General features: G+C 33.2%; 1 protein-coding gene across 1 annotated transcript in view; it reads right to left on the bottom strand.

The window, feature by feature from the left end:
• Positions 1–14,123, bottom strand: part of orb2 (cytoplasmic polyadenylation element-binding protein orb2) — a 65,488-nt gene that overhangs the window by 28,596 nt on the left and 22,769 nt on the right. Inside the window, exon 2 of the mRNA XM_077427078.1 lies at positions 5,354–5,444. Within this exon, the coding sequence (XP_077283204.1) occupies positions 5,354–5,444 (91 nt within the window). The remainder of the gene's footprint in view (positions 1–5,353; positions 5,445–14,123) is intronic.

Here is a 14,123-nt window from a genome sequence, read left to right as displayed (position 1 = left end):
ACGCATAAACATGTAAATAAAAAATATTTATGTTATGCAATGGCAAATAAAGCAACAACAAAAAACTCTTAAAAATTATTCATCATCTTACAGCACCTATGTATGTATGTATATGCTGTTAATTATATACAGATAAGTGCCGATGTAAAGTCACACTTCATAGTAGTAAATTTTTATCAGGTAATAAATTTTTAATCGACGATTCGAATCATCGTGACATCATACATAGAGTTGCTGAAGTTTCATGTCAACGATATTTACCTACATATATACATACAACTATCAAAAAAAAAAATCTAGTATATTATCAATTTAAAACCACACACATAGACATGTCGGAAATTCGACATTCATTTCTGATATTAAAAATTGATAATATTTTTCAAACATTCATGATAAAAATCGCCTCTTCCGCAGGACGAACATGTCATCATATGTACACACTTATTGAATATGATCGAAATCGTCGTTTTGATTTACATCTAATCTAATATATAATTTGGAAAGAGACTTTGTATGTAACTATTGTTAGTTCGTAGAAAAACAAATGAATATTCAAATAAATTTAAAGAAAATAAAACTATTCAAATAAATTTCATAAAATGTTTACTATTAGATTGGCCATGTTTAAGCGGTTTATATTGCAAACACCGAGCGAAGCCGGGTAAAAACAGTAGGATAAAATAATTCCAAACGAAATTTGGTCATGCAATTTTGATGACGTTAGTCAAAAATATGTTTTTTTTTACTGCCAACTTACCGAGTACCGATGTGTCGTTCATTTTACTAACACCGATCGTTCATTATGCAGCAGATAAGAAGGGAAAAAAAGACCACATTCACTGAATTCAACGCTTACGACAACGAAATTTTTTTTCACGACGCTGAAATCACAGAATCACAACTTTTTTACAACACGATAAAGTGAAAGCATGATCGATCATCATTTTACAGCATTTAATAGAAGAAAACCCAATACGCTTTCCGAAAAAATAAAAATAAAACTGATTAGCTCCACTTTCTTATACCGAGCGTGTGAACCGCGAATGCACTTTTTATAAATACAATTTATTTGAAAATTAGAATTAATAAAACAATTGAACTCGGCGAACACGACTTGTACTGTCCTACTCGAGCGGCGCGAAGTTCAAACTGAAGCAGCGATGTTTATTTTTGTTTGACAAATCGTTATAATTGGGCTATTTTGAATTGGGACGATGACAAAATCGAACAGCTGACGTCCGACGATGCGTTTCGCCAGTGGAGTGCGTCGATTAATTACTTTTTACTTTTTCGAGCGTATTTTGGCTCGTTTAATCGATTGCGCAAAATTTCTCGTAGGACGGGCGTTTATATGCACATTCGCCGACGTCGACCGCACCGAGCGCCCGCACGCCACTGACTCGAATGTCACTTGTTTGGACCAAAATAGTCGTTCGTTAATGTTATCACGCGCCACTGCCGGTAGGGGGAGGCGGTGTTGCCACTCGCAGCGCGATTAAAAATAATCTGCGGCTCAATTGAATCGCCGCAGAGTCTAGTTGGACCGCCAGAGCCGGATGGCGCATTTTCGACGGCGGGCTCTCACGAAAAATTATCCGCTTCCGATGCGTTTCGGCGGCAGCTGTCGAATAAATCGACCGTAATGGCGAAGGTTGGCAACGCTTTTCCGATTGCTCTTTCCATCTCCGGTCATAGACGAGTACACTCCCCCTGTCGGAAATGTTACATTTTCCGAGACAAAATTCGTGTAGATACATATGTGCGTACGATACAGATTGAATCGGGACTTCAATTTAGAAAATCGGAAGTCTGAAGGGTTGCAAAGAGTGGAGTTTCCCGATGGGTTCGAGGTTTTCCCGTAGTTTTTATTTGATTTTTCGACGTCTATTAGGGCAGCGGTTTCCAAACTTTATGCTACTACGCCTCCCTAAAAAAAATTTTTTTTTCCGCGCCTCCCTACCTTTTATTTTTTAATAGATATAATAATATAGACACGTTTTAAATAATAAACCTTTATTTAAAAATAAAATACTGAACTCTACAATAGACAGAATAATAAAAAAATTTTGCTATAACATAAATTTATCCGAACACGTACATATATTTATTTTTATATTAAATTACTAATTCAACTACATCTAGCACATCAAAATTGAATGCGAAGGATGTTGTTGTTTATTGGCACAAAGTTTATCGAATCTCGGGGGCAATATGGAGAGTGCCACTCGTAACTCCTTTTCGACTATTAACCTGGCTCGATATTTGGTTTTCATTGCAGCTAGTGCCGAAAAGCCCGTTTCGCATAAATAAGACGTTACGAACGGTAGCAGCACTTGCATTTCTTTGCAATACAAAGATTCATACTCTCCACTAGAATTCATCCAAAATTTAATTATGGTTTCATTTTGAAACTTTTGTTTTAGTGAGCTATCGCATGATAATTCTATCAATTTTTATTTTTCGATGGCTGTCAGCTCGAATTCGTCTTCTTCATTGTAGTTAAATGGATTCTGTATCCACAAAAACTTTGAGAAATCAAGGTCTTTGAAATAATTGGAAAAATGCAGCACTAAAACATCCAAGTGGTCGGTAAAAATATTTTTACTTGCTTCAATATTGGCTGTGGCCCAGAAATCTTTGGAAAGTGAAAACCTATCCAACCCATTCTTTTGTAAATTTGATTTCCATAACTTTAATTTTTTAATGAAAGCTTTTCTTTGTCTTTTTGAACAAGTGGGTGTATTTGTTATCCCTGCATTGAATTATTTAAACCGCTCAATTTTCCAAAAATTTCAACCAAATAGGCAAGTTTAACAATAAAATTATCGTTCGTCCACAAATGTGCCTCTTCATGATGGTTTTCTTCGAGAAAGGTTGCTATTTCTTCTTTGAGTTCAAACACCCTTTAGAATCATTTTTGCACGAGATAGCCAGCGAACTTCACAATAATACAAAAGTGAGGTATAATTGGCTTCCATATCAGCACACAGCTTTGCTCTCAAAGGACTATTCTTAATGTAGTTTATAATTTTTATAACTTTTGTAAAAATGCTGTTCAGTTCCTCGCTCATATTTTTTGACAATAGAGCTGCTCTGAGAATCATACAGTGTGTCCAGATAGCATGTGGTGCTTTCTTTTTGATCAATGCTTTAAGACCTGCTTTGTGTCCGGACATTGAGTGAGCTCCGTCGGTACACAGTCCAATTATTATTTTATGTCGTTCACAACGCAATTATTTCACTTTATGTCGTTTTCTTCAACAAAACCGTCTATTATATTAAAAATTTCAATGGATGTGGTCTTCCCAAGAATGTGTTTGCAAAATAATATATCTTCTAATATATTATTATCCGCGACATATCGAACATATGCAATTAAATGGGCATCTTTAGCTAAAATAGAGCGTTTGCAAAGGCGCAATTTTTAAAATCTTCTTCTCCGGATAATTTTTTATAGGAATTAAATGTATATATAAAAATGAAAGAAAAATAAAAATAAACATTTATGCATTGAATTTTTACTGTTAAGCTACGATATGAAGTTTTATTTATTTGTAGATATTATGGTATGAAAATTATTTTTTTATTAAAAAGTTTTGGCGCCTCCCAGTTTGGAAACCGCTGTATTAGGGGGAAACGCAAATCGCAATCTCTGGCCAATTGAATTTAAATAACATACATATACATTGCCAGCAGTATGGCTCGTTGGTTGCTCTGAGAGATTACCGGGTTCGATCCCGTGCTAATATTTAATACTGCTGGTCAGACTTATGACAAAATTGTGACTCCAAGTCGATCGTTTCTTATCAGAGTGTGCCAATTTATCTGATTTCATTGTTGAAACGGTTCCTCCATCAAATTGGCAAAAAGCATTCTACTCGCTATGTCACAAATACCTGAATTTGATGTATGTAAGATATGTAAAAAAATTATGTACAAGTATAAATCAATAGATGTCTCTATGTATTAATTAATTGTTAATTTTGTGGTTTTCAGTGAAATACAGCGATTTATGTAATAAAAATGCTGCAATGTTTGTAATTAATTGTCTAGGATGACGCATTTATTTTACATATGTATCTACATATGTAAAATAAAATATGCATATGTAGATATAAAAAAGACGTCTTAATGTGAAACGTAAAGGAGGTTTGTAAAAATAAAATATGCATATTTTTCAGTTTGTACATAAGAGAAGCGCTATGTATAAGTAATTTTATGGGGTAATTTTCAATTTTAAAATCCAAGCTATTAACGACTGTAATGTTCCTTCTACTATTAAATACATAGAATAAAGCTAAAATTTAGCCCTTGTAATTTTACATTCAATTGGAAAGTCCCTTTTTTATCATCTAGTCCAATTCATTCCGAATCAAAATTTCAATATAGTTCGAAAGCTTGACACTATATACTTTTATTAATGGAATTTGGTAACTTTTCAATACCAAATCATTTTTACTAATAAAAGCAGAAAGTAGATTACAATAATTTCAAAGGTAGTATTCATGAACTAATTAATATTCGCATATACTGAAAAGTATACAAGAGTTAAAAAACACTATATTTCGCTTCGAATAGTATTGTATTCTTAGTGCCATATTCATATTTTTATAGATATAAAACTATATGTTTGATCTTATTTATTTGTCATTTAAAGATTGATTGAAAGTCTATAGATTTACATAAAACATGGACTGATTGTTAAAAAATTATGATAAATTGTTGAATAATTAACGGTTTTCAAGGCAACGTTAGAAATTTTACATTCATTTCCGCGAAGAATTACAAACTTTTTCCGGAAAAGAAAGGTACATAATTCTGTGTAACACCAATTCTATAATAAGAGACTTCTGGTTTAAATTTTTAAATTGAAATTTAAGCGTTAAATATATGTATATGATTGAAAATGTTGTGGGAAGTTCATTGAAAATCAATACTTACATATTTAATCAAAATATATACATACGTATACACATGTTATAAGAAAAAATCACAACATTGACAAAAAAAGACGTCTAAAATATATTATAGAAAAGAATTGGTCATGTGTTTCTATGAATTATGTGTTTGCTAATTTATAAAACATTTGAATTGTTTTTCTTGCAAAATACTGATTTGAGGAAAGGTGTTAATCACGGAAGTCGATATCAACTCTTTTTTGTTTATGCATTTATGAAGTAAAAACATTCAGATAACAGTTGATTGTATGAAAACACGTTGCACATATATATTTTTCAACAGTCAATTGATAATATAATATTAATCCTTTAATAACATTACTTACAATTTCCATTGAACTCTTTCGATAATGCCATTTTTAAATATAACCGTTCTATCATTGATAACGTACCTTTTATTTGGTGATCTGGCGTGTCTCCCGCTCGCATGATATCAGTCAAATAATGTTCTAGGGATCTCATATTATCCAAAGGACCTCTCTCCTGAAACAAAAATAATATTGAAATTTAGAGTATACCGCCTTTATTATATTTCTGTCACATATACATAATATTTGTAGTATAGTCCCGAGAGTGAAATTGTCAATTTCGAACATCCACTGTGCCCTGAAACAATATTTGCGGACGACTTAAAATTGACTCAGTAAATATAATGTAATACATATGTATGTATATAATATCTACGAGGGTCGAAACCATCTCAGATAATAATATTCTTCCAATATTGAATGAAAGTTTAATTTTTATTTTGGATATTAAAGTGAATATTGCATACATATATACATATGTATTATGTATGAGTCAGTCATGGTGATTCTTTGCTAAATATCAATTCGTCGGAAGTAGGCGGAAATTTAGATAATGAATGATGGATATATTTCAACGGTGAACCCCTGGGAATATGCAAACACTCCCTACATTTGTAAATACATATGTACATATATACAGTTACTGTATCGTATGCAAATCGGTACATATTGAAATTAAAAGATTTAAAAAATTATTTAAACTAGTGAAGTTACTTGTTTGCTAATATAGTTTCAGTTTCAGTATGACCTAAATTTGACGAAAATTTTTGGTGGGTCAATATACCAGTCTCCGATTTAAGACCACTGTTTTTGAAGACAGCTCACATTGCATCGCGATATTGATTCGGTAGAATTTGGCTCGTTTACAAGTTTGTACATTCCTGGACTAAACTTTAAACTGTTGCCAAAAATAAAAGAAGTTAATTTTCAACTTTAAATAAAAATAACAACAATTGAATTGAAAAACTAAATCTATTTAAAAAATAAAACAATCCAACTCGGTATATTTATGTTTAAACGAGTGTATTTTTTCCTGTTTGTAAATATTCACATCGCTTTTAATCTACGTATACTGTACAACGCCGCTTTAATAAAAAACAACTTTATATTAAACCACTTGGGAAAGTGTTTTAATATGAATCAATTGGAAAAGTTTACGGAGAACCTTTTATGTAAATAAAAGGGACAACATGAACTATGTGTATATGTATAGGTATAATAGCTGGAATTTTTTAAATTACATTCTTCGTACACATACAATATGCCATCGTATTAAAGTTAACCTAATTTGTTGAAAATTTCAACATAAATATATGTATAATCGATAAATAAAATAACGCATACTTGATTTCGGACTTTACCATATCAAATTTGTACTATTTGACATTTATAGAAGTTTTCTTGAGAAAAGTTATTATCTTTGATTGTTTCTCATTTGGAGCGGAAATATTGAATTGTGAGAATAGATTATGATTTTAATGGGCAGGTTGAATTGTTGATGAAGCCAAATTTTGAATGGAACTATCTCAATACTTATGATTAGACAAAAATCAACTAATGTACAGTTATTGACAGCAACAACCGGTAGGAATTTAAACCCACAATCCTTCGACTAGTAAGCAATTAATTAGTAACCTAGCTAGTAAGCTATGCCGAAGCTTAAATGTTTTATTTTTTATATGGGTTTATTTAGCTTGACGATGTTGTATGTACATATGTGGACTTTTGCAATCAATTTTGACCCACTTACTCTGTTATTTGAAATTTTGCAAAAATAAATATACACATACATATATCCGATGAAAATATACATAATATGTGCCTACATTACTCTTTCGAAATTTGAATTGACTCTTCCCTAAAAAACGTATATATTTACAAATACTTTGAATCGTTAGCGAATGTGAAAGAAGCTACAGTGTCAATTAACCAAAATTCAACCCTTTTGTATTGTTATAATATGTATGTTGTGTTTTCCAATAGTCAAGAGATGAATAAGAGATATAAAAAAGACCTCTTAATGTGAAACGTAAAGTAGGTTTGTTTAAATGAAATGCCTTCAACTTAAAAAGTGTTTTAATATGATACTAGCTGGACCCAGCATGCGTTGTCACGATAACGCATGCAATTTCCGATCCCGTTCGTGTTCCCGTTCCCGTCCCCGTTTCTCGATGTGTTTCGATAAGTGAATGTTTCAGTTTCAAATTAATACGTAATAATCAAATTAAATTACAGTAATGATAATTTGAAAGTATTCAATTGTTTGTTTATTTTACCCTAACAATGCAGGTGGCGACTTGCAATTGCAATTCCATTTTTCGGCGATTTTGTTTTAAAGAAACCATCGCGGACATGCACACAATAACTCATGTTGTAAGTTTCATCATAATCGGTTGAATGGTATAGGAACGCATACGTGACAGACAAACATTGATTTTTATATACAATATAGATAGATAGATAGATTACTTTTATGTGTTATGATTTTTTGAAATAATAGCATTTTCAATGAATTGATGTTAGAAGTGCTAATTTCCAGCTGATGAAAATAATGTGGGCACAGAGACGAAATTGGACTGGATTAATTCCAATGCGGGTTCGTGAAAGTTACGCCAAGTTGCTGCAATGCATGTCAGGGGCTTTCAACCCCGCTAAAAACAACATACGCGTTGACTGAAGCTGAAAATTAAACGTGTCGCTTATTTTGTGTACACACTTACTTTTTATATTGTCGCTGTCAAATTTGTATAAGGTACTTGTCGTTTGCGTTTTTATAAAACACGAAAAAGACCACACAGAACACATGGGAATTGTAATATACGACACACGAGTCTGCGTCGGAATTTCGATCAGAATTTTTTTCAACCCGCGATAACTATAAATTTTACATTTGTTCGTGTTGAACCAATATGAAGCACCGAAGGTTGTACGCTAAATAAGTAAATTTTCCGTTGTGTACTTTGTACTATTACATTTAGGCGCATATTGAAATTCGTGCTCGTTGTGCTGTTGACATGAAAAGTTAGCACGGAAATATTCATTGATGGAATCGGGGATCTGACCCAACAGCCTCCGGACCGTTCAATAATGCAGTCTTACGTATTTATGCACATACATAGGTGCATGTGCAGTGTAAATTAAATCTATTTCCAATTTAATCATTTGTAATGTCTGTAAAAGTGTATTAATTACGAAGCCAGCATCGCGTATGAATATTTCTCTTTATCTGGTGGTCTTTATTAGTGTTGACAATGGAATTAGCGCTGTACCATATAGCGATTGTGGACAATTTGTCCGTAACGAGACCAAGGTTAGTTTCATCTACATATTGTTGAAATCCCATTGCACAAGCACACAAAACCACCGGAGGTTGTGGTGACGAACCATCGGCATAAACAATATGCAAGATAAATTTTTTTATCCCATTATCTTTCAAATAATTTGTACTCAAACAGAACTATGATAAAATTGTCTTACTTATGTTAAAACTTCCCATCTTTACTATGTAAAAGGTTATAAGATTCTTCATTATCTTGTGTTGCAATGTATGTACATATGATGTTTGTTATACATAAATTTGTTTTTAGTTCATTAAATCTTGAATGCAAAAGGGAGTGTTTTAAAATGGCAATATTAGATAATAATGTTACGCTTATCTGTATCATTTGGTTTCAATTGATGTATGATGTATTGAATCATATATACAATCATAAAACACATGTACATGTGTACTTAGCATTTATCTAATATATTATATTTAAACTAACGACTAGCTATTATTGAAATATTCTTTTAATGAAATATAAAAATGTTGATAGTGGCTGTTTATGTAAACTGTGATGCGTGTACATATGTATACATAGGTAAATTTACATTCACATTTCGGAAGCGATGTTTAAATAAAAAAAAACCTCTTGTTCAAAACTCTTTAGTTGCATACTCACTATCTTAAGTTGTGAGGCAAATTTACTCGTACACGTTTTTATCTTATGAAATCGTATTTTATATCACGATTGGTACTAGTTAGTATAAGGGGCGTAATTTCGTCCATAGAAAATTTTCCATAAATATATATGTATGTAGGTACTAAGATAATCACAATTATTGAGTGCTAAAACGATTCCATTGTGAATTTAAAACCTGCTAAATATGATTTAAAAAACGAGGTGAAAACATCGTATATTACATGATGATTTATTGTATGAACTATTGTATGCAATGCGTCGAACACATCAACAAATCAATTACATTGAATTCGATGAGACCAATAGATAGACCAATTGCATTTTATGCGTCATTTGTTGCATTCACATCGGTTCTATTGATTTATTCCTCGAGGTGCAATTTGGTGCATTGCGATAGCGACGTTACCAAAGAGCCATTCGTTGGTTGGAATGATGCATATGCCAACACCGTTGTCATTTGTCTTGTATATTTATTCAGATGCCATTTTTGATTTCAATATTTAATATTAAAATCCTATCGGACGTCTTAATTTCAAGTTAACGCTTCGCTTCATAAATTGCTTGGCCGATCATCCGTTAACGCTTTCGTATAAGTGAAAATAGTGTAATTTCTCTTATTATTCATCCGAAAAGATGTCTCGATCACGTGTACCTACCGTTTGTTATACGACTTCAATAATTCGACAGAATACTTCCAAATTAATTTTCACGTTTGGTCGATATTTTTTTTTTATAAAAAAATCTACAGTTTATTTCATAATATATCGATTGACTTGATGGTCTTGTAGTGGCAGTTTATGTGAGTGACATATGTCTTAATAACCCACGCTTGATTGAGCAAACAGTAAAAATGTTCTATCGAGCGGAAAACCAAGGCTTTATAGTGCTTCAGAATGAAAAACTAATGTTCGTAAATTGAAAAAGTGTCTCAACTACATAATACATATTTATATCATTACACATATATTTGTATGTATATAATAAAATGTACAAATGTACATATTTATTTATTTATTTACATGTGTATTAGTCAAAGTGACATTATATATGTAGAATACTATAACGCGTCATTATGACCAGATATATAAGCATAATTCAAATACTATACATAAGAAAATTAGCAAGACAATACATTTTTGAAATCACATTCAAATAGTGATGACAGAGTGGGTAGAATGGTTTTGTCAATTTAATGAAGGAACTTTGATAGAAAACGATCGACTTGGAGTCACAAATATCCAATCATACAAGCAGCATTAATATTGTACTCAGAATAAATTCTTTTCAATCGCGGTCAGCTCACGGGATCGAACCCGGCGACTTCTCGGTGCTTAGTATCAACGCAAACCACCGAGCCATTCTGCTAGTAAGTGTAATTTATATACATATATACATAAATCGCATTAAAACGACAAACCTAAATTATTTCAGCATCTACAAATTTAAAATCGATACAAATTCAAAAATGGACATACAATATCTGTGCACTAAACCATCGACATGTACACAATCTAAAAATATCTTAATTATTTTATTGTATTTACGGTTGATAGGTAGTTTATAAAATCGGTATTAAATAATAAATAGCGGAGGAGCATCGGATTACGCCGGATACAGCTCGTTATATAATAAAAATCTAACTGCGTGTGTTGTAGTTGCTCGATAATAAAGGAAACGTGTGTTTTTTTATTTACATCATGGCTCAAATGATGAGAAAAAGGGGGAAAATGTCAGATACTGGCGAGAGGAAAATAGCAATGGAAAAAACATACGAAGGGGAAAAAAGAAACACTGATGAAAAAAATAAACATAATTTATCGAAATTATGTACTTTGTGCTTTTAACCAGAAACAGTCGTCATCCACTTATTTAAATTACAATACAAAAATTAACTTTTACTATGGCACAAAAGTTATGTCGCACATCGTGTTCCATCATATTAGATTACGTTAACGCGTCTCGAGGTTATTGCACCTCTCGGGAACGGTGATTTATTCAGACAAATTGAGATAAATAAGCAGAAGTGATAGTGATTTAATTATTATTGGATTCCATCGGATGGATCGTTGATTTTGTGTGACGAATTGCGTGTCTCAATTTTTCGAATTCGTGAAATGGCGAAAGTTCACCGGTCGACTATTTGGACGCTTTTATTACATTTTCTTATGAGAATTTTTGCTACTGAATGAAATGAAGTAAATATATATATATATATATATATATATATATATATATATATATATATGGGAGTTCGGTCTTTCGTGTCATGTGAGGAGGACGTGCTTCTGCGTTCCTCCCGCTATTACTCGCTTAAACCCGGCTATTGCACGAAATTTAACTTAACCATCTAATCACTTATTTTACTAATTGCATCCTAGTATAATTTAAGTGTAAAAATAAACAGCAAATCGGTCGTAAAAAGCGGTTTTATATCAGCTATTTCGAAAAATTTTGTGCAAATTTTTGTGTCAAATCGGTGTCAAACGAGATACATCTCCCTACCTGAATACAAAAAAAGGGTCCTTCGCCAGCCAAGTCGGTCCCACAGAAGCAATAAATCTTCCACATAATTGCTTCCAGCCAAAAATCTTTAACGAACTTTACTTAATAGAATAATAGCAAACAGAAACGGTGTTTCCCAACTGTCTATCAGTTCTTTTTCATATTTAAATTATATTAAAGTAATTCGTGTAATTTTATATACTTTACTAAAGTTATTATTAAAATATTAAATTGCAAACCGCACTCACATATATAAATCCGTTGTCTCCAAAGAGGCGTCTCACGATAAAGATCTGTAAAAAAGTAGTATAACAATTGCTAATCTATTATTATCATAACTAACTACTTTCACTTACAAAGTAACCCTGTTAAATGGCATGTAATAACTCATAAGTGATCCAAGTGATACCTAGGATGACTATATGTCAAAGCTGACCACAGAGAAGAGTTTATGGCGGTAAGAACTCACTCCTTGAATGGAAATCTCTCTCAAGTACCGCCTTTTTCTCAACACATCTTGGATAAATGCGAGAAAAATAATATCCAAACCTCCAACAAGGTAAGAGTGACGATGGATGATAGCTTAGCTAATAGAAACCTGTATTTAGCCACGTACAATGTAAGAACGTTATCGAGTGAAGGAAGTGTGCTTGCATTAGAGAATGAACTAGAAAGTATCAAATGGGATTTAGTAGGACTTAGCGAAGTAAGACGAAAACAGGAAAACCAAATAATCCTAAAAAGTGGTAACTGTCTCTACTGGAGAGGGCTACCAAATGGTAGAATAGGAGGAGTAGGGTTTCTTATCAATAAGAGAATAGAAAGAAATATTATAGAAATAAACGACATATCGGAACGTATATGCTATGTAGTATTAAGAATCTCGAGCAGGTACACTTGTCAAATCTTCCAAGTGTACGCCCCCACATCTAGCCACCCAGACGAGGAAATAGAAGACTTCTACGAAAAACTACAGGGCGCATACGATAATAGCCGCCACCACTTTAAAATAATCATGGGCGACTTTAACGCAAAAATAGGACAAAAGGCAAACACAGAAAGAGCAGTAGGCAATTTTGGTACCGGCCAAAGAAACGACAGAGGCGATCGCCTCATAGAATTCGCAGAACACAACAGGCTCTTCATCACTAATTCATTTTTCAGGAAAAACACCAACAATAAGTGGACTTGGGAGAGTCCTAAAGGAGACAGAAACGAGATCGATTTCATCCTAACAAATGCCCTGCACTCCGTTAAAGACGTTAGTGTTTTAAGTAAAGTAGATATAGGCAGCGATCACAGATTAGTCCGTGCCAAGATGGCCATTAATATAAATTGCGAACGTAGGAAATTAATAAAAGGATGCAGTAACTCTCCAGATTTCGCTCAACTAAGGTCTAGGAAAAAGGAATTCGAACTCGAACTTGGAAATCGATACGGGAAATTAAACCCAGAAGCAGACATCGAGGAATTGAACACTGTAATTAGTTCGGTTCTAACCTCAACAGGTAAGAAATTAGGTGGTTTCAGGAAACAGATTAAATTAAGCAAAATTTCAGCGGAAACAAAAAACCTAATTAAGCATAAAAGGAATTTAGATAGGGATAATAATAAGCAAGAATACAATCTAGTAAATAAGGAAATTAAGAAGAGAATAGTCAGGGATGTCAGGGATTTTAACAGCAAGCTAATAGAAAATACCATTAAGAATAACCGTAGCCTGAAAAAGTGCAAACAGGATCTTTTCTTAGGCAAAAACCAAATGATCGCAATCAGATCAGAGAGCGGAGTAATAATTAGGAATAGAGAAGAAATCATAGACAGAGTTTACACGTTCTATGCAAAACTATACGAGAACGACAACGGCCAATTCCCCACTCTGGAATCGACACACGGCCAAAGGGTTCCTGCAGTATTGCCTAGCGAAGTAGAGGCCGCGCTAAAAACTGCAAAGAATGGTAAAACCCCAGGGGAAGATAATATTCCCATCGACTTACTAAAATGTGGCGGCCCCCCCCTAATTAATATCTTAGCTAGGCTTTTCAGCAAATGCATCCAGAACCAAGCTATACCAGAAGGATGGAATAACGCAACTATCATTTTAATACACAAAAAAGGCGACAAAAGCGATATCAAGAACTACCGACCCATTAGTCTACTTTCAGCGGTCTACAAGCTCTTCACGAAGGTTATTACAGAAAGGCTGAAGAATATCCTCGACGAGAACCAACCTATAGAGCAGGCAGGGTTTAGGGCAAATTTCAGCACAATGGACCACCTCCAAGTAGTTGGCGAACTAATCGAGCGCGCCAACGAATATCAACGGCCACTGTGCCTAGGTTTCGTCGATTATGAGAAAGCCTTCGATACAGTTAGTCATAATGCAG

The sequence above is a fragment of the Arctopsyche grandis genome, chromosome 3 (genome assembly GCF_051622035.1).
Source record: "Arctopsyche grandis isolate Sample6627 chromosome 3, ASM5162203v2, whole genome shotgun sequence".
Taxonomy (NCBI): Eukaryota; Metazoa; Arthropoda; class Insecta; order Trichoptera; family Hydropsychidae; genus Arctopsyche; species Arctopsyche grandis.
This window is presented reverse-complemented; position numbering and strand designations above follow the sequence as displayed.